Raw genomic sequence first — 22007 nt, 5'->3', positions numbered from 1 at the left:
ATGCATGTGAAAACAGTGACAGTGCTGAGTGTGCAATAATAATACAATAACAAAAGAAAGGGAATGCCAAGAACTTGGCTGGATCTTCTAATGACAAAGTGCAGAGAGAATTTAATATCTAATTTTAGTGCTTAAATTATGTACAGTTGCTCTAATAGCGTTACCTGATCATGGGTCCCACATTTCAAACAATGTTTTTAATGCTAAAAGACCAAATCAATTACTTCTTCAAACTATCCTGGCACAACAGAAATAGTTTTCACCAGTTACCTTCCTCCTTTGCATTTTTTGCCCTGGGTAAAAATCTGAATCTGATTTCAGAGCTGAACAAAAGCAGGGCATCCTCTCGTGGAAGACCCTGGACTCTAGAATTCAGATTCACTGTTAGCCTGGTGTGCCAGAACCCAAATTTGTTCACCTATAAGTCTCATTGTAAGGCTTATCTATTTACCCATGCTTTTATTGGAGAGCGCACATGGAGTATTGGCAAAGGAGGTCGGGCTTCATTTTTATTTGTTTGTTTTTTGGTAAGGGAGTATTTTAATTGACATTGTGTCAATTTAGATTTATCTTGTAACCTGCTGAATTTTTTTATTATATGACCTCTGGTAGGTACATTGTATACATCAGGGGTTGGCAACCTCTGGCACGCGGCTCGCCAGGGTAAGCACCCTGATGGGCTGGGCCAGTTTGTTTACTTGCCGCGTCCGCAGGTTCGGCCGCTCGCAGCTCCCGCTGGCCACAATTCACTGCTCCAGGCCAAAAAAAATCCCTTGGCCCATGCCGCTTCCCGCAGTCCCCATTGGCCTGGGATGGCGAACCGCGGCCACTGGGAGCCGCGATCGGCCGAACCTGCGGACGCGGCAAGTAAACAAACTAGCCCGCCCCGCCAGAGTGCTTATCCTGGCAAGCCGCGTGCCAGAGGTTGCCAATCCCTGGTATACGTAGACAAATTGTGAATAAAGCAGAAATACTCAAGAGATATATATATCGTATTGCCTATATTTTTGTACCTATATCTGTAGTATTTTCTATACTCTGACAAGACAGAAATGATAATATAAATGATATTATATTAATAAAATAATACGGACAATACCAACATTGACAATATATCCACATTATTTCAATTTCTAAAGATTAGCTTGTTAAATAATATCATTCAGACAAAGGGCTTGGCAGGGTTCACAAAAGGCCTAGGTATTTATATGGATAATAAACATCCTGTTACATTAGGGTACAATCACTGTGATTTTTTGTGGTGACTGGGCACTGTTGGCACAAGAGCCCTCTCCTTTGCAGTGCCTGATGTGCTGATTAATGAACAGTTCGGAGAAGATAAACCAGCCCTGAGCCCTCCTATTTATTGCTATATGTATCTGCGCACACGTTGATTTCCCGCCTCATTTCTCATCTCAGTGCAGCCCAGATCTTTTCCCCCTTCGCTTAAATGCTTCAGCATCTTTCTCTCGCCAGGATGCAGCCTCTGCGCCAACTCTGCAACTCGCGGACTCTGCGCGCAGTTCTGCGCTGCGCCGCGCTGTGTGTGTACACGGAGCTGCACGCCGCGCAGAGCAGGGGGAACCGGATCCTCGGGCGGGGTCGGTGGTCGTGGCGCTGCTGAAGCCCGGGGCGCGGGGGCTCGCCTGACACCAAGCGCCGCGGGCGGTGCGCAGCTGGGGCCTGGGGGCGGCTCGCGGGAGCACGCGGGGCTGCCTACTCCACCCCCAACGGCCGGCTCCGCCCCCCTCCTCCCCCGCGCCACGGTCCCGCCACCTGCCCCCGAAGCCCTGCCCAGTGCCCCCATCACCGGACTCATGACGCATGCGCGGAGGTTGGCCCCACCTCTCCGTGGAAGCCCGCGGCCCAGCTCCCCGTTGCTCACCGGAAGGAGTTGTGCGTTGGACCGCAGCGCGGCCGGAAGGGGGACGCTGGTTCGGGGGGGACACTTCCGCTTTCTTTTGATCGCCGAGGTCTCAGCCTCCCAGAGACCTGCTCCCGCCTTGTCCTCTGCGACGGGTCTGGGCCGGGGCTTCCCTTTCGCTGTCTGTATGGCCGCCTCCGTGGTGAGTCCGCGGGCCACCCGGAGCGGGAGGCCTGAGCCGGGGGAGGGGGCAGAGGCAGCTCGTCCTCCATGAGGGAGCCAGGGCCCGGGGACTGCGTGTGGGGTGGGGGAGGGGTGCCCCTCTCGGGCCAGTCGCCGCGCGGCCCTGCCCGCCTGGAGCTCCCGGAACTCGGGCCTTGGCCACGAAATGTGCCGTGCCCCTGAGCGAGACTTGCCGAGCGCTGGCAGAGGGCAGCCCGGGCCCTGCCCCGAGCAGCCGGAATCGGCACTGGGGGGTGAGATTTGTCTGCAATTATCTGCAGGGTGGGGGAGGAGCAGGGCAGGGGTAACTGAGAGTCCCTGGGTGAAATGTCCAGGGAAAGTTAATTGGAATGTTAAGAAAACTAACAGGCCATTGCTCGTTCGAGATCAGTTTGTGGATCAGTCTGCAAGGGAGTCCCTGGAATTCACAGGGGTTGAAAGCCCTGTCTTGTGTATGCCATAGGAAACAGCAAAGAATCCTGTGGCACCTTATAGACTAACAGAAGTTTTGCAGCATGAGCTTTCGTGGGTGCTTGCATCCGAAGAAGTGGGTATTCACCCACGAAAGCTCATGCTGCAAAACTTCTGTTAGTCTATAAGGTGCCACAGGATTCTTTGCTGCTTCTACAGAACCAGACTAACACGGCTACCCCTCTGATACTTGACACCATAGGAAACAGTTCAGCATTAGGGGAGAGAGCGGTGATAGGGTAACAGGATGCTTCCATTTTGGAATCTCATTGTGTTACTGTACATATTAATTTACTTACTGGAGAAACTGCTCATAGGATTTTAGCAAGCCAACTGTTTTACATTGCTTTATTTAACTGTGAGGGTTTTGCTGTTGCTGTTTCCAGAATTTTAAAACTTATGTGGATCAGACTTGTAGAGCTGCTGAAGAGTTTGTCAACATTTACTATGAAACGATGGATAAAAGAAGAAGGGTAGGTAGAGCCCTTAAAAGACTCGGTTGTTATCCCCTTGTCACTCTTGTGTGTACTTTCATTGTCAGACTGATCCTCCTATATACTTCAAGACTTCTGGGAGTTAGCTGCCACCCATCTTATCATTACTGGCAGAGTCCAGATCTCTGTGTGTCTTCTGATCTGCTCTATGAAGTATCCTTAAAGGGACTATCTAAATTAGGGATTCTTAATTTTTTTCCATTGTGTGAGGCGCTTCTAAAGCGTGTCTCAGATCCCTTCACAACCATGATCCTATTTGTCTCTATATCTTTTCCTTCGGCAGCTACAGTGCAGAGTAAATTTCAATATATACAGTTAAAATTAGTTGTATTAGTTTCCCTTTTCAGAACATCTCATCTTTGATCTCATGAATTAGTAAGTTTCCTTTCTCCTAACGTCCTAAGCTAGCAGTGTCCCTTCATTATAATTGAGTTTGGGTATCTCTAGAAATGACTGAGGAAGAGAAAATGGTACCAGCATCTTATGATCTGGAAATGCTCCATGGACCGTTGAAGAATTGCTAATCTGAATGCTTTTTCACACACTTGTTTAATGTGGTGATATTTATGGATCTCTAGATGAGTATGCGTGATAGAGATAGCAAGAGGTCAACATAGACCCTTCTTTAAGGTTTGTATTATAGAGCTCAAGCACCAGCCTGCTTCCTCAAACATGCTACGCTGTGTTCTTTTGTAACCTTCCTTTATATGCATGTTAATTTTATTCAGATTACACTTCCCTATGTTCTTTTTCTTAATGGGGAATACTTTGGAGATGAAAACTTATAGTAGAGAGATGACAATGTACTTTGCTTTGGCTATTCTGGGAAGTGCTTCAGTTCCATCCCTTCCTCCTACAGGAAACAGCTGAAGAACCTGATCAGTGTCTATATTGAGTATTAAGGCACATAGTTAATTAACAAAATAAGTTACGAAGAAACATACATTCATTTTGTGTAGTAGTTTCAATTCTTGATCAAGGACGGTAGTTACTAATGGAAGCCAATGTTTCAGTAGGACACTTCAGTCAGTTCTGTATAAAGGAGGATCTAATATGTGTAATGCTGTTTTAATTCTTCTGATCATATGAATGTGTTTCCCATATTGACAAGTAGCTTGATTTTTAATAATGGATTTTTTTCCAAACGTGTTCTCATAATCCCTTTAGGTGTTGGCTAGACTCTATTTGGACAAAGCAACGTTAATTTGGAATGGTAATGCAGTGTCTGGACAAGAAGCACTGAAAGAATTTTTTGAAATGTTGCCATCTAGTGAATTCCAGGTTAATATGTTAGACTGCCAACCTGTTCATGGTAAGGTTATTTTATAATTCAGGGTGTTTATTTTTTTTATAATTGTAGAAAGTGAACAACAAATGTAATAAATATTGATTGATGTGGCTCTTAGAACAAGGTAAAGAAAAGACCTGATGGCTGAAATGTAGGGCTATTTTTAAATAAAAGGGTGTAATGAGAAGGTGACTACTTAAAGCTGTACAGTATAATTTATTAAACTTCCTCTTTAAGAATGCTAACTCAGATACAACCTTGATATCTTCATGCGCTAAAGCAGTTACTCTTAATGTATTAAACTAGCTTCAAGGGAATTTTAACCTCTACCTGGCACTGTAACGTAAACAGTGCAAGTTAAAAATATCATTAAAAAACATTTGCTAATGAACAAGTTACCATAGGTGTTTCTGTTAGTAACAATACAACATAAAAATCAGTTTAACACACATACTCTTCCAACTATTTTCTAACAAACCTGCAGCTGTGACTTGTATGAAAATGATAGTTAAGTAGACACTCTGGCATTTCACATAAGCAGCTGAGGTGATGGGAAATTGTGCATAACTGTTTTATTCTTTTACATCTTTCATTCTCTTTGTGAAGAGCAAGCTACTCAAAGCCAGACAACAGTCCTTGTAGTGACGTGTGGGAGAGTAAAATTCGATGGCAACAAGCAACGTTACTTCACCCAGAATTTCTTACTGACAGCACAAGCTACACCTACCAGCACAGTGTGGAAGATTGCAAGTGACTGCTTCCGCTTCCAGGATTGGGCCAGTTAATGGGGACTGAGAGGTGATTCCTTTCCCTCTTCATTGCGTGACTTTAGCTCTCTGGACAGTCATTCTCTAAAAGTGGAAGACCTTTATCCCTTCTCCTAGTGTGCCGTTCGTTTTGGAAGTACTGCAGATCTGTGTTGTGCTAGTCCTAGAGGCCCTGGACTTAATGGCAAATGTATTTTTGAAATGGAAGAAGTTTGCTCAGGTTACTTGGGCCCCTGTGAAATATTTAAGGCAGTGAGCCAGAGGTCATAACCGTTTCTGAAGTTTGTGTTAGTGATTCTCTCATGTAATGTTGAAATCATTCCTGTAAAAGCCTTACATACAACTATCCTGCTGCTTCAGGAACTTTTTCAATAATATTGAATGCTAAAATCTCCACTACTTGGACACTGAATCCATTCATACAGATGTGCAATCATTTCAGTTTAGAAACACCATCTTTGAAGCAGACACGACAGTGAGAAATGGAGTTAGTTGCTCCTATATGAAACTCAGAACTGCTTATTTTGAGCCTTGAGCTTGATCTGGCAACCATTAGAGTTCTTTTTTCTAATAAGAGTGGCCACATCAAAGTAACTTCTCATATAGTAGATGGGAGAGATCCCACTTGGAGTTGTAGTGTCACCAATGAATTACATGATTTGGGGGATGGGGGAAATAAAGGGATTGGCAAATACAGTCATACTTTCTGCTTCCTCTCTGAAAATTGAAAATATAACTTTTGAACATGTGTAAACTCTCAAAAAATCATCTGTTGTAAAGCCAATGTTTAGTGTCCTTGATGTACAAGGAATACAACACTTACCAGGTTTCCCCTTTGGCTTAACCCTGTTAATATTTGGTTATGATCACTTATGTAGATCTAGGTCCACACTAACCCCTCTGTTGAATGCAAAGGGAAAGGACAAGCATGTTAAGTTGATTTGAGAAGCTGCTTCCCTTGCTTTGGAAGTCTTGGAGTATAAGCTACATATCCATCAGCTGTGTCATCTTTTGTTTTCTGTAGCTTGTAATTTTATTATTACTATGAAGCACATTATACTTATTTTATTGCAACTTTTTCTCCTATTTTGAATTTGCAAGCTTTTACCCCATCAGTCTGAAACATTATAATAGGAAAGTGGCATTGAATTTGTATATATGATATGGTAGTCATCTCTTTAGTGCAGTTGTTCAGAATAGGTCCCAGAAGGATATTAACTTCTCTACATGAGAAAATTTTATTTTCCTTCAATCCGAAGTTAATGCGCAACTTTCATTTGTCTTTCTCCTGTTTGGTTTTTATTATGGGTTTCTCAGAATATGTTTACCTTAAATTGCTATACTCTTGGTTCTATTTTTAATTTTTTTTTATTGTTTTAAAGTTTAGAGGGTAGCTTGATTTCTTAACCTGAAATAACGCTTTAGATCTCAGAGTGGCAGCACTTTGTGTTCAGACTGCTAATCTAAGTTGAGCAAATTAAAAGGATGGAAATCTAGTCACATAATAAGTACTTGAAAACACACACTCTGCTTGTAAGTAAAATTATATTTGACAGTAACTTGTAAATCTGATCTTAATTTCATCCTGACGGATGTTTAGACAATTCACAAGGCTGTTACTTTTATACTGGGTAACAACTCATTTTATTCCTTAAATCATAAAACAGAAAATAAACCATATTTTAAAAACTTAAGTATACTTAACATATGTTTTAACAAATAATGGTATACGTTAATATAAAGATGAAATGATAGGCTGCACCAGTAATTAACTTAAAGAGTTTCCAGCAATGTTTATATCATTAGGTTGGCGAATTTGTAATATATTGGCCAACTCTCGTAAATGGAAAATTTTCTATAGTTAAAGTCTGAAATGGTCTCTCTAAAGTCCTTGCTCAAGAAACTGCTTCCTCTGTTTTCCTACTTTTGAGAAAACATGAATCTAAAAATGGCATAAGGACTACAAAACTGTTTAACGTTGTAGCTATCGTAAATGTATTGCGATCTGTGTGTGTAGTGGGGAAAGAGTGACCTTTTTAACTGTGTAATGTTATCTTGCAATAATGTTGGGAGGTTTTCATATCTTTTCTACCAGATCAAAAGAAGAATTAACGTTAAAGTTATCTGCTAATTATATAGCATTGTTGAATCGTGGTGGTGTTGTATTATGGTTACAACTCACTGTTTCTTACAGATGAAATTCATATTCCTAATGTATCTTGTCTTCATACGGTATCAGTATAACTTTTAGCTCTAAAACATTTATGGGTGAAATTCCAGCTCTGGGCTTCTGAATTATGAAGACATTCAGTCTTCAGAACACAATATTCTTATACCAAACAAACACATTTATACTCAAGTAAATATTTATTTAAAATTATTGGGATGACACCTTAAATCTTAAATTAGCATGTACAGTTGTCTAAGACTTTCTGCCACAACAGTGGAAGTTTTAGATGTAGATGTAGCCATTCTATACATTCTGTTCAGATGGAAGCAGGTTTGGGCTTTAAGTATGGCTGGTGCTCTGAGTTCTTACTATTTTGAAGCATAATTTAGTATGTGCATAAACTAACTTAGTTGTACAAGCTCTGCCTTCAGTTGTGTTAATTTCACAGTTGGAAGTGGATCTTGGCTGTTGCTAGCATGGATTTTTGTTGGAATTGGTGGAAGTGATGATGTTCCGCATCATTCTTCCCGCTTCCCTTCCCTTGTTACTACACCTTCAGTAGAGCCATAATAAGGTTTGGCTTTTGCAGTTGTTGATGATTATGTCTTTGTAGCTGGAGGTGATCTGCCTTAAAGAAAAGGAGCGTGCTCAGGCTACCATAATTGCCTGCTAACCAAAATTCTTAATTTTCTTAATACTTGTACAAAATCATAAGAACTAAACTGCATAGAAGTCCAAACACTCTGATGCTTTCCCTTGCTGTTAAAATAGTAAATTCTGGGCATATAGCAAAGCAGTAATACAAAATCAAGCTGAAAAGCTAAGCAAATGCAAATCCTAATAATATCTTCTGGCACTTGACAACTGGATAGAGCTATTTTGCCTATCTTGTATTGCCTCCTTTAGTCAATTCTGTTTGACATTCTAGTTATGTTTTGCTCTTTTTAGTATGCCACAAATAATTTAAAATGCTCAGTGCTGCCATTTCTTGGAGGGAAGTATTTTGTCTTCAAAGGCTAGCATAGGTAATGCTTGTTATCTGATGAGAGACTTCTGAGTATATAAAGAAGTGATGCTTTTTTAACATCAAAATAGCTTTCCACAAACTTGAATGTTTTATAATCTTTTGCAACTGTTTAAGACCTCTTGTAAGGGTGTCACTTACAAAAAAAAAAAAAAAGCTTGATCTGGTATTTTATTTTTATTACAAGTTTTCATAGTGTTTTCTTACTATATTAAAGTTCAGGAAATAACATTTGGCTCTTCAACTTTGCTGTTTGGGTTTTAGCATTGAGTTACATATATTCTAATTATATTGCCACCGTATGGTACTCAGATGTCTCAAAACAGAGGCCACCAGTGTGCATGCTCCGTGGTGGTGGTGGTGTCTCTCCTGTGATGAGAAAAATGAACTGATGGTGACAACTGATTCCACAGTCATGTGCATCAGCAAGAGAATAATGCAGCATAATAGAGGTACATGATACTTGAGAGGGCAGAAGTAAAATCTCTGGGGAATGGGGCAGTTCCCTTGGATAAATATTCACTGACGTTTACATCACCATTCAACAAATGCTAAGAAGAAGTCAGCCAAACACAGTGTATGCAAGATGCTTGGATGGTAAATGTTCTCCCCTGCCTCCCCAAAAGCATAGACTATGCCTGTGCTATAACTCTTCTATGGATAAATAGAACATTGACCCAAAGAACTAAATTCACTCTTTGTTTTTCCTTTTTTAGCATCAAGAATGGCTGAGTTCAATAGACCAATTGGCTACTAAAGTTACAAGTTTACACTTAGGTGCTGATCACCTTCAATTTTCATCAACATCAGTAGCAGTTAAGGGTGCTAAACTCTTTGGAGGGTTGGTCACTCAGTGAAAAGTGCTTTAAATTTTGTTCAAATGTGAGTCTAAAAACTAGGAGTGAGGCTCTGTGCTGTACCTAACTTACAGGGGCTCCCTGAGGCTGTCCTTTGGGCTGGAATGCTGCCTAGAATCTCTTTAGTGTTGTGGCTCCACCCGCACCATGCCCCACTCATGGTGGCGCAACTTTTTTGTACCAGAGCTTATGAAGGGTCCTTGGAGGACAGCCTTACAGTTGTTTTCTGCAGTGCCAACTCCCCGTGGCTTTTAGGGCTTTTCATGCTCCTCTGGCCATTTTACCTAGCATAAAAGGTCTGGAATGAGGGTGAAGAGCTTAAAAGGAAGTAGGGCTGTCAAGCAATTAATCACTCTGTTAAACAATAGGATACAATTTATTTAAATATTTTTGGATGTTTTCTACATTTTCAAATATTTTGATTTCAGTTACAACACAATACAAAGTGTACAATGCTCACTTTATTTTTATTACAAATATTGCACTGTAAAAAAGAAAATACTATGTTTCAGTTCACCTAATACAAATACTGTAGTGCAATCTCTTTATCATGAAAGTTGAACTTACAAATGTAGAATTATGTTCAAAAAAATAACTGCACTCAAAAATAAAACAATGTAAAACTTTAGAGCCTACAAGTCCACTCGGTCCTACTTCTTGTTCAGCCAATCAAGTTTGTTTACATTTGCAGGAGATAATGCTGCCCGCTTTTTGTTTACAATGTCATCTGAAAATGAGAACAGGGGTTCGCATGGCACTGTTGTAGCCAGGATTGCAAGATATATACATGCCAGATGCGGTAAAGATTCATAAGTCCCTTCGTGCTTCAACCACCATTCCAGAATACATGCTTCGATGCTGATGATGGGTTCTGCTTGACAACAATCCAAAGCAGTGCAGGCTGACCCATGTTCATTTTCATCATCTGGGTCAGATGCCACCAACAAAAGGTTGGTTTTCTTTTTTGGTGGTTTGGGTTCTGTAGTTTCCGCATCGGAGTGTAACTCTTTAAAGACTTCTGAAAACATGCTCCATCCCTCATCCCACTCAGATTTTGGAAGGCACTTCAGATTCTTAAATCTTGGGTTGAATGCTGTAGTTAGCTTTAGAAATCTCACATTGGTACCTTCTTTGCATTTTGTCAAATCTGCAGTGAAAGTGTTCTTAAATCAAATATGTGCTGAGTCATCATCTGAGACTGATATAACACAAAATATATGGCAGAATACAGGTAAAACAACAGGAGACGTACAATTCGCTCCCAAGGAGTTCAGTCACGAATTTAATTAATGTTTTATTTTTTTAACAAGCGTCATCGGCATGGAAGCGTGTCCTCGGGAATGGTGGCCAAAGCATGAAGGGGCATATGAATGTAAATACCTTGCAGTGCTGGCTACAATAGTGCCATGTGAACAGCTGTTCTCATTTTCAGGTGACATTGTAAAAAAGAGGCAAGCAGCATTATCTCTGGTAAATATAAACAAACTTGTTTGTCTTAGAGATTAGCTGAATAGGAAGTAGGACTGAGTGGACATGTAGGCTCCAAAGTTTTACATTGTTTTGTTTTTGTAGGTTGCTCTTTCACAGTAGAGATTGCACTCCAGTACTTGTAAGAGGTGAATTGAAAAATACTATTTCTTTTATTTATCATTTTACAGTGCAAATCTTTGTAATAAAAGTATTATAAAGTAAGCACTATACACTGTATTCTGTGTAAATTGAAATCAAATATTTGAAAATGTAGGAAAACCAAAAATATTTAATATATTTAAATTGGTATTCTATTGTTTAACAATGTGATTAAAACTGATTAATTGGTTTTAATTTTTTTGAGTTAATCGCATGAGTTAACTGAGATTAATTGACATCACAAGTCATGGACAGGTCATGGAGCTGTGAATTTTTGTTTATTGCCTGTGACCTATCCAAGATGTACTAGAAATACCCCTGACTAAATTGTAGTCTTACCCATCGTCCATTCAGTCCTTGGACTCTCTACAGAGGCTGATGAAATTTGCTTCATCATGTGATGTCCAGTAGGACTCAGGCCTCCCAAAACAGTAACTCAGACCCTTTAATAGTTGAAGGAGTCCCAAAATATTTAGCTAGGTGCTACTGGGGAGCCCTGGTGGGAGCCAATGCTCTGGGGTGGGGCACTGCCAGGGGTGCTGTTGCTCTGGGGGTTGGGGAGCAGCAGCACCAGCTTCCAGGGGTTGCATCCCAGTTGTAGCGGCCCCTGGGACCACTTCTCAGGCCGTCCCTGGAACCAGGCCCACCAGTTGCTGTTCGGGCAGTCCCCAGGGCTGGCTACCCAAGCAGTGGCTGGTAGGGCTGGTCCCGGGGCAGCTCAGAAGTGGCCGGTGCGGCTGCTTGAGCAGCTCTGAAGTTAGCCACACAGGCCGCTGCAGACATCACGGAGCCCCAATGATGGGGAATGAACTATTGTTTCACCCCACAACGATGGTCCTGCTGGGATGTAATTTAGACACCTTGACACAGTACTGAGGGAGAAGCTTGTAGGATTGCAGTATATAACTTCAATATCTGGGGCTATCAAGTGAACACCATTCCAAGATCTACATGGTATTTGTCTCTATGGTTCTTGTGATTCTGCTGAGGCTGCCGGCCAGTGTCAAATGTCAGTGTTTTTTGTGATGTGAATGTTTGGCTGCTTGGTATGGGATTGAGACCCAGCAAATCACTTCTTCCAGCCCACTGAATCACCACCAGATCCCTGCTTAAATAGAGATTCCATAGATAAATACTTCATATTTTGCTGTGTACATTCATTGAAACAGACTACTAGAAAAAAATGATGGGGTTTGCACATTAGAATTTATACTTGTCTAAAAAAAAAAAAAAGCCCTGCTATTACTCCAAAGTGAATGAATGGACTATCCTGAATCATACAAACAATTTAAAGTACTTGGTGACTCTACAGGAGGCCATTCTGAACATTTCTAGTCATCTAAATGAAATGTTTTGTAACTACACCTCTACCCCAATATAACGTGACCGGATATAATGCGGTAAAGCAGCGCTGTGGGGCTGTGCGCTCTGGCAGATCAAAGCAAGTTTGATTTAATGCAATAAGATTTTTTTGGCTCCCAAGGACGATGTTATATCGAGGTAGAGGTGTATGTGGTTACACTATGAACTCTTCTTTTTTTCCTCCTCACCCCCAAGAAATGGAACTGAGTTAGGAGGCCCAGTAAGACATGGGTCAATGTGGGCTTCTCCAAAACATTTTGTGAGGTATTGTATGCGCTTTTATGTGCATCCCAATTCAAGGAAGCATGGATGGGCCAAGCATTCCAGTCTGATCCTCCTGAGTGCTAGGCTTTCCCATCTCCCACTGAATCAGATGTAGATCAACCTTAATGAAACTCAGGAACTGAGGGTACACAGCACCATGCAGGAGTTGACACTGACCAACTGTACCATGGGGCATTTTGGTAGTATTTTTATTAGTCATGGATTTCACTCCATGAATTTCTTCCCCGATGTGCCTACATATCTGTCTTCCCCTTTCAGTTGATTATTATGTGTGGATAAGAATGGAGTTAGGGCCACAACACCCAGAAATATAGCACAGTGCATGCATGGGCTGCGAAAACAGCAAAAGACAACCCACATACCTCTTTCCATCTTTAGTCATAGTTGGGTTCTGTATCTCCTTAAATATTAAACTGCTCAGTATTCATAACACAAACTGAGTTACAACCTTTGAGAATTAATGTTGCTTGTTGTGTGGTGCAAGGTGGCTGCAGGTCCATGCCAATTAACCAGGTGCTAGGTAGTTTGTAGGCATGGGAAATACAAACTGGTCCTGCTTAGAGATTATCACTGAGTCCTGCCAGGGAAGTCATATAGCTTATTTTCAGTTGTGTAGCTTCTTTTCTTTGGTAATCAAGTTTTCAAAGCATCCCTACAACGAGACCCTAATGCAGCCAAGGAAAAAATCAGTTGAGATAAAGTGTATCTTTTAGAAAGACAGTCAGTCTAGTTTACCCTGAAATTGTGGGCTGACTTTTACAGGAGGGCAGAGCAGATGATAAATAATGGTCCCTTCTGGCCTTAAAATCTATGAAGAATAATAGCACTGATAGTGTCACTTTAATATTTGTAAAGGGCTATCGGGTAGTTTGGGACCCTCTTTTCACTCCAAATCACTGTTTTACAACCCTAATATTTATTAAATACATTTTCATCTGATTGAAAATAATTCAATGGAAACTTTTTTGTTGATGGTTGGGCTGGCTGTAAATATCCCCTTCCAGAGTTGGCAACACAAACAGTCACATAACTGTGAAAACCAGAAATTTGAAGATTTGCAGACGGAGATACAGCACAGCTACCTTAGAGGAGTAGCTGAGAATTCCCCAGTCATAAGAATACTTCAACCAATTTATGTGAAAAGTAATATAGTGGACGCTCCAATAACTAACTCTTACCGTAAAGACATAATTACCAAGGAAGATTTGTTTAGTTTGTTACAGAAAGAAAACTATAGACTTAACTTATTTCAACAGAGAATACTAATACCTACAGTAACTGTCCTGCAGCAAAACTATATAAATAGTAATTTCAAGATGTTGCGCACACATTTTGCTGCAGAATACTAACACTTTAATTACTGATATATGCAGACATCACGCACACATCTAAAACTGCTATGTAATTAAGACACAATTTCCTACAGTATATCTTCTATGTTAAGTACATAAGATGAAATCCTGGCTCTACTGACGTCAATGGCAAAGCTCCCATAATGCACTAAACATAAAATTAAGAGCCTATCCATTAAACAATTTTAACTGTCTTACAGAGAAAACAATAAACAAAAGACAGAGTTGATGTGGTTGGAATGCCTAGTGTAAATTTTTGCACATCTAGGTTTGTTAGAAAACCTGTTTTGTATTAGAATCTGTATCTACCTTTATTTCCACACTTTAAGACTTAGGTTTTATTAATTAACATATTCTTGGAATTAAATTTTGATAACTTACAATAAAGTTAGTTACAAAAGTGACTTGGGAATTTCCTTGGTTTTGTTACAAAAATACAAGAAGTATATTATCAGCATAAATCAGCCTGCTGCCTGAATTCGAAGGTTGGCATAGACTCCTGCAACCATTTGGACTTCAGCACATACAACTTTTGCTCAAGGGTCCTAGTTTTCCTCTGTCTGCTCTAATGTCCTCTCCTCAGGTCATGACTCCCAGTCCATGCATTGTTTGCAAGATTTATAGGGAAAGATTTGGATCACAGAAGCTCCAGGCTTTGCTAGGAGCTGCAGACTTGGTGTTGTAGACTTTGAGCTGTTGAGTCAAAGCATAGGGATAGTGTGACAGGGTAGGCCACTACGATCACCATTACAAGGTTACAATATATTTTGTACAAAGTATGCCTTGTGTGGCATCATTTGAAAAGTCAATCTGCTGAATATTATCCAGGTAAAGTGTAGCAACACTATATGTAAAGTTATAAGGTTCTACTGTATGATTGTTACTGAAATATATTATAATTCTGGGGAACACCCACAAACCAGTTCCTCAGAGACAGTGAGGCTATCACCTAGTTAAGTGGACATTCTTCAGCAAGGGGGGAAAGTGAACAAGAAATTTATATTCCATCACAGGGATGGCCTAAAGCTCAAGTCCACAAGAGACAGGCTTTCACCAAATGACTCAGTTGAAAATTGAAGATTTTTCTAGAACAAAGGACTGAGTTATAAAAGAGAAACTTGTTTTATCTAAACCAATGGGTGTTTGGATTGAACTGTTTAGGAACCACCGCTTGAAAACTATATGCACAGGTCTTGTTATCTCTTTTGATGGAAATAACAGACTTTCTATGAGCTTGCGTTGTCCAGCAACTGCTGGACAATACAAGATGCACATTTCTGGGGGACAAGGCTGGAACTGGGAATTTGCTCGTGTCGCCCTGTACATAATTCATGAGTGGCTGGCAGAGCATTTATGTAACATAGCCACTAGCAAAATCACTCCCAGCTATGTGTGACCAGGCCAGGAGTGGATGTTCTTACAGAAGAGTGGTGTAAAAGACCCCACATTGGAGACTCGAGGGAACACAGCTATTCAACAATCCAGATTGTACCCTGGAGAATGTCACAGAAGCACAGGCCTCATTCTGCATTTTTTTTTAAAGTAGCCTATGCAGTCTTAATGCACTACGGTCTTTATGATGAAAAGTGTTATAGAGCTAGATGTTGCAAAGAAACAGGTAATTTTCCATGTAATTTAGGTTATTGTGACTAGCTTTAAAAACAGTTGCATTTGAAAATTGATAAAAGCAATTTTTCAGTAACAGCATTTTTAGTTCAGATAAAATTGAGTATGATTAGCCCCTCTAAAGAGAAAAACCTTATCCTATATAATGCTTGAAAACATTTGAGCAAAAGAAAAATAGCTAGAGATACACTAACCAAAATAAGTACTGTAAAAATGAATGCAAATCAGTCTAAATTGTTAAAAGGACAACTATGTTACAAGATAAACCTTGTGCATTACACAATCTGTTTTTTTTTCCAATCTCAGTAGCTACCTGGTGATGTATACAGTGCTGACAAAGGCTTAATTCCCACAGAGCAGTTCATTACGTATATAAGGTTCTTACTGGAGTTGAACTGAATTTCAGATGCTTTGTTCTGGGCCAAATTTGATTTGGCATTTAGCCAGAACACTTGCCAATTTGATTTCTTCTTGTTCACCGAGCTACATGGGTTATAGTGATGTCTCTATTGAAGACATGTTAAACAGTTCTGAAACTCAAATATAGTTGAGATTTGGACTGATTAAGTTCAGATAAAAGAAGAAATTCAGAAGAAAATTCTGCTTCCTGCCTTAGGCCCCCCATCCTGTAATTAACCCTGGGTGGACACAGGGACTAGCCTGCAGAGCTCATTGCAAGCTTGGGTCTCCTCTCTGACCTATCATTGGTGAAGGTAAAAAGAACGAATCAGTTTCTTGGAATGAGGTTACACAAATGGATCCCAGGGAAATTAGAAAGTCAGCTGGCATTGGACACTTAACTCCCATTGGTGCTTTGGAAAATTTTCCTTTTATTTGCATTTTGCCTTTTGATCTAATTCATGTGGAATTGCTGCTGAGGGCGATCCCTGTGTGTAACCTCAGCTTTGCTCTCCTAGATTTTTTGAGAAGTCCTTCCTTACGGAAAATACCAGTTCTGAAAACAATGTTTAAAATCTAAACCCCTCTTCATCCTCTGTTCGCCTTATCTACTCTTCTGCCTCAAGTAAAAGGAGGCTGGTCAGGTTCCTTTGTTTGGAGTCGGGCTGGGTCCGGCTCTCCCGCTTTCGCTGCGAGCGCTGCCTGCAGGGGGCGCTGTGTTCACTGACCGCCTGGCTCCGGCTCGCAGGGGGGGGTCTCGGGCCTGTGGAAGTTACCTCAGGGGAACGTTCTTGTCCCCATGGCTCCCGGGGCACGGGGAGGCGGGAGCTGGCGGGCGGCGGAGAGCCCGGCCGGGGGCCAATCACCCGCCCGGCCGGGGCGCGAGCCTCGCCGCCCCTCCTCCCTCAGGCGCCGCGGCCGCCTTGTGCCCCGCCGGGGGCTGCCCGTGTCCCGCCGCCGGCTCGCTCCGCGGCGGGCCGGGGCTCACAGCAGCTGCTCGCCCTCCGGGCCGGCCCCGTCGTGAGGCGCGGCGCCCTCGTGCCGCCCGCTCCAGTCGCGCTCGATGTAGAGGTGGAAGGGGTCGTGCTTGGACTCCAGCTTGCGGGAGCGGGTGTAGGCCAGGATCAGCCCGCCCGCCAGGCAGCCGTAGAAGATCATGATGAGCAGGATGTAGAGGTAGGCGTCGTCCCCCCCCGGCGCGGCGGCGGCCCCGCGGCTGGCGTTGGCCCCGCCGGGCAGGTGCCGCAGCAGGTGGCTGAGCAGGGCCCGCAGGCGCAGCGCCTCGCTGCAGTTCATGGCGGGCTGCCGGGTGTGGGGTCAGCGGTGTCCCGCCCGGGCTGGCCGCCCTGGGGGGAGTCTGCAGCCGGCTGGACGCGGTGCCCGGAGCTCGGCGCTTCTCATCCTCCCGCAGCGCCTGGCTGCCTTGTGCCGCGGGGAGGCTTTAATCCCGCTTCCCCCGCCCACCGCGGGGCTCTTCTGCTCCATAAGTGGAGATGTTCCCGGCGCGCAGAACCGCTGCCCCGAGCCTTGTTTATCTCCAGGAAACAGAAATATGCTTTTAAGCCGCCCTAGTAGAGGGAGATCGTAAAGGGACCGCGATGTTCCCCCAGTCTGAGCTGTGCAGCGCAGGCTCGGAATGGAACCAAGGATTCGTGCGGGGTTGAAGCATATTTTAGCGAGAGACATCCCAGTTTGATTTAAAGCTTCTCAGAGGTGGAGCATTTGCTACATCCCTCTCTGATCTGTTCCAGTGGTTAATTACCCACCGCGTTCAGTAGCTGCATCTTATTGCTAGTTTGAACTTCGCTGACTTCATCTTTCAGCCACTAGCTTCTGTTGGCTAGATTAAGGAGTCCTTTACCTTTAATCTGGCAGGCAAAGGGATAAAACGTCTATTTCTAGGTTAAATGGGGAAATTGCAGCTACAATGATTCCCAAAGAGTGCCTGAAAAATCATATTTACTGCCAGGGTGCAGTGGTTCTAACTTTTGTACTGGTGACCCCTTTCACATAGCAAGCCTCTGTGTGCAACCCCTCTTTTCAATTAAAAACACTTCTTTACATATTTAACACCATTATAAATGCTGGAGGCAAAGTGGGGTTTGGGGTGGAGGCTGGCAGCTCATGACCCCCCATGTAATAACCTTGTGCCCCCCTGAGGGGTCCCAACCCTCAGTTTGAGAACCCCTGTTTTAGAGAGACTGAGAGTTCTCGTGGTGTCCAGTTTAAGAAGCTGTAGTTAGGGACTTAGTCAGAAACCTCTTTGTACCTGCAGTTGCCTGTAAAAACTGAACTCTGATTTTCAATTTTACCCCTGGGATTATTCCTACTATTGAACTTCCAGCAAAAGGGCAGTTGTCTGCTTTGTATGAGAGGGTTAATAATAGGGTGACCAGACAGCAAATGTGAAAAATCAGGACAGGAAGTAGGGGGTAATAGAAGCCTATATAAGAAAAAGACCCAAAAATCGGGACTGTCCCTATAAAATTTTGATATCTGTTCACCCTAGTTAATAAAGGGGCTGCCCCTGCCAGGTGATGAGCACCTTCCATCTAGGACACTGTTAACCACTGACAGGATTCAATGCTCAGCACCTTATGGGAACAGGGTCAGTCATCAGTAGTAGAAGCATTTCCCCACGCTGCTTAAATTTAGTGGTGTTTTTTTATATCCAGTGCTGGTGAGGGAAGCAGCAGCATGTCATTCGGGGAATCAGAGAAGTAGAAGTATTGTCCTCATGTGAAAATTAAAGAAAAGCAGATTAAGCTGTGCCTGGGCAGCCCACCTACATTTGGGATCTTCCCTGTTGCAGCTGTATTTATGTAGTTATGCTGGGGTAAATTTTCTTAATGTAGAAGTTCTTTTGTGTCTCAGTTTGCCCATTGTAAAACTGGGATTACAATACTTTGTGTCCCTCAGAGTGAATTCTGAGAATTAATTAATTAATGTCTGTAAGATACATTGGATGAATAAAATGTTCAGTAGTGTGGTGCTGCCAGTCCCCTGTAGCAAAATATTGTTAAAGTGGGAGACAACTTAGTTTTGAAGAGTAACAATTTGGAGAGCAAAAGGCTAATGGTGTCTACTAATAGATGCATTCTGTATCATGACTTGAAAAACAGGGTCAGAGATTCATTTGAGGAGCCACAAAGCGAAGTTCAGCAGCATTTTCTCTGGCCAGTCTCATTAGCTTTGCCCTTTCAAAAACAGATTACTTTTCTTCATGGAACTACAAAGGAGCTTTTTTAGGCTGTCTCTTTTCAAGGAGCTAAATCAAGAACTAACTTTATTGATATAAGAAAAGAAGAATGGAAGCTGAATATTATTAGGCCAGACTTGATAGTGGTGAGGCCTGAACTTCTGGACTAAGCTCTGGGCAGTAATGTTAGTCAAGTCTTTTTGAAAAAGCCCTCCAAACACAGTGGGGGATGGAAAGGAAGCAATCCTGTCCTGGCAGGGAGTGGACTAGATGGCCTTGGGGCTTTTTTTTTTTCCATTTCAAATTGCAGCAATTTTACTGGTTTATTGAACCATCCAATCTCAAGCCTGGTGACAAACAATTTAGGCAGCTCAGAGGCCAACACACTTCCTTTTCTGCCATGGGTGGGCCCCTGATACCTGTTGGGCAATCTAGGCACTGCTGTAAGACTTTCAGTAATAATGGTTCTGTGATTTTTTTCTTTGAAAAAAGGGAAAAAAGGCCAGTATTTAGCATGACCATATTTCCCAAAGAGAAAAATGGGACACAGTGCAGGGCTGGCTGAGCTGCTTGCCCAACCCCTGCCTGCCCCCAACCCGCGGTTGGTATCGCTGCTCACCTGAGCCCTGCCTGCTCCCCCACCCGAGGCCTGCCTCCCTCCTGAGTGGGGCTGGCATAGCTGCTTGTCCATTCATGTTTCTCCGCACCACATCCCACTTTTTTGACAGAAGTGGCCATTTGTCCTGTTTGCTCATGCCAACTGCCCACTTTTGCCAAAGAGGTTGGGACGGCTGGGACAGGGCTTAAAAAAGGAACTGTCCCAGCCAAAATGGGACATATGGTCACCCTACCAGTATTTGAAATGGGGAAATCCCTCCTCCTTAGTCATGCAACTCTAATATCTACCCAGCCAAGCTTCACTTAAACACACAGCCTTGTTCCATAGGAAAGAAAAATCCATCCAGTGGGCAGATCAGCCATTTAGGTTAGTGCCATTCTGGGGCACACTCTTCCATAGGGTGAAACAGCTGAGCCATATCGTATAACCATTCCTCTTACTCTCCTTTCTTGGGTAAATATGAACTTGACACCATCTGGGTTCTTTACCTTCTTTTATGCGGAGTAGATGGCGGAAGCTCCATTTTAATTGGCAAAGATTGTTTAGTGTCTAGTGTAAATGTAGATCCAAGCTGGATGCTTCCTTAAGTGGCAAGACAGGATCATTTTACTGCAAAGCAGGTTGCTATAAAAAGGCAGAACCCAGCCCACTAAAACCTGTTTATTAGTTAGTTCTCAATATGTTTGTTAAATGTAAGTTCTCATCAGTGTGCTCAGGCAATTCTCTTTGTGCCAGATTCCTTATAGAAAAGTCCAGATCTTTGTTAAGCAGTAGGCATATGAGACCTTATCTCTATGGCTATAGCAGAGTAGTTATTCTGGACAAGGTATGCCTGTCAATTTCCCTGTGTAAACAAGCTTTTAGAGCACAGTGGTTGCAGGGCAGCAGGAAAAGTGGGCAAGCAAACAGTTGCAAAGAGAGCTGGGCAGGCCACAGGGAACCCAAGCAGTGGCCAGAGTTGCCATGCAGAGTGGAGGAAAAGGAGGAACAAGGGTTTCAGAGTAAAAGAGGCAGAGGGCATCATTTAAAAATCGGAAGTCAAATCTTACTGAGGAAAATAGAAGGAGCATAAACTCTGTCAAGTCAAATGTAAAAGTATAATGCAGGCCAAAAAAGACTTTGAAGAGCAAAAGATACAAAAACAAACAGCAACTTTTTTAAAGTACATCAGAAGCAGGAAGCCTGCCAAGCAATCAGTGGGGCCACTAGATGATTAAGGTACTAAAGAAGCGCTCAAGGAAGACAAGAAGAGAAGCTAAATGAATTCTTTGCATTGCTTTTCACTGCAGAGAACACGAAGAAGATTCCCACATCCAAGCCATTCTTTTTAGGTGACAGATCTCAGGAACTGTCCCAGATTGAGATGTCAGTAGAAGAGGTTTTGAAACAAATTGATAAATTTAACAGTAATAAGTCACTAGGACCAGCTGGTATTCACTCAAGAGTTCTGAAGGAACTCAAATGTGAAACTGAAGAACTAACAACTGTAGTATGTAACCTATTGTCTAAATCAGCCTCTGTAGCAGATGGCTGGAGGATAGCTAATGTAACGCCTATTTAAAAAAAAAAGGGCTCGAGGGGTGATTCTGGCAATTACAGGCCACTAAGCCTAACTTCAGTACCAGGCACATTGGTTGAAACTATAGTAAAGAACAGAATTAGCAGATACATATATGAACGTGATATGTTGGAGAAGAGACAATGCTGCTTTTGTGAAAGCTAATCATGCCTCACCAATCTATTAGAATTCCTCGAGGGGTTCAACAAGCATGTGGATATCGTGTACTTGGACTTCCAGAAATGGTAGGAATAAATGGTCAGTTTTCACAATAGAGAAAGGTCAAATGGTGGTGGTGGGGGGGGGGTCCCCCGAGGATCTGAACTGGAACCTGTGCTGTTCAATATATTCACAAATGATCTGGAAAAGGGGATGCACAGTGAGGTGGCAAAATTTGCAGATGATACAAAATTACTCAAGATTATTAAGTCCAACACTGACTGCAAAGAGTTAAGTGGATCTTACAAAACTGGGTGACTGGGCAATAAAATAGTAGATGAAATTCAATGTTGAAAAATGATCCCAGCAATACATACAAAATGGTGGGGTCTAAATTAGCTGTTACCACTCAAGAAAGAGATCTTAGAGTCATCTTGGATCATTCTCTGAAAACATCTGCTAGATATGCAGTAACAGAGGTTTTTTTTGTTTTTTTTTTTTTTAAACAAACAGAATGTTAGGAACCATCAGGAAAGGGATAGATAAAACAGAAAATAAAAAGCCATGGTACACCTACATCTTGAATACTGTGTGCAGTTCTGGTTGCCTCATGTCAAAAAAAGATATAGTTGAATTGGAGAAGGTAGAGAGAAGGGCAACAA

General features: G+C 42.3%; 1 protein-coding gene across 1 annotated transcript; it reads left to right on the top strand.

The window, feature by feature from the left end:
• Positions 1–1872: 1872 nt before the first annotated feature.
• NXT2 (nuclear transport factor 2 like export factor 2) lies at positions 1873–8441 on the top strand. The gene is made up of 4 exons (XM_039488525.1): positions 1873–2066; positions 2944–3030; positions 4219–4363; positions 4946–8441. Exons 1-4 carry the CDS (start codon positions 2052–2054, stop codon positions 5122–5124), a joined length of 426 nt encoding a protein of 141 aa, XP_039344459.1. The 5' UTR covers positions 1873–2051; the 3' UTR covers positions 5125–8441.
• Positions 8442–22007: the final 13566 nt, after the last annotated feature.

This window comes from Mauremys reevesii, linkage group 9, assembly GCF_016161935.1.
Source record: "Mauremys reevesii isolate NIE-2019 linkage group 9, ASM1616193v1, whole genome shotgun sequence".
Lineage (NCBI taxonomy): Eukaryota > Metazoa > Chordata > Testudines > Geoemydidae > Mauremys > Mauremys reevesii.
The sequence above is the reverse complement of the archived record's forward strand: the minus strand, read 5'-3'. Positions and strand labels throughout refer to the sequence as shown.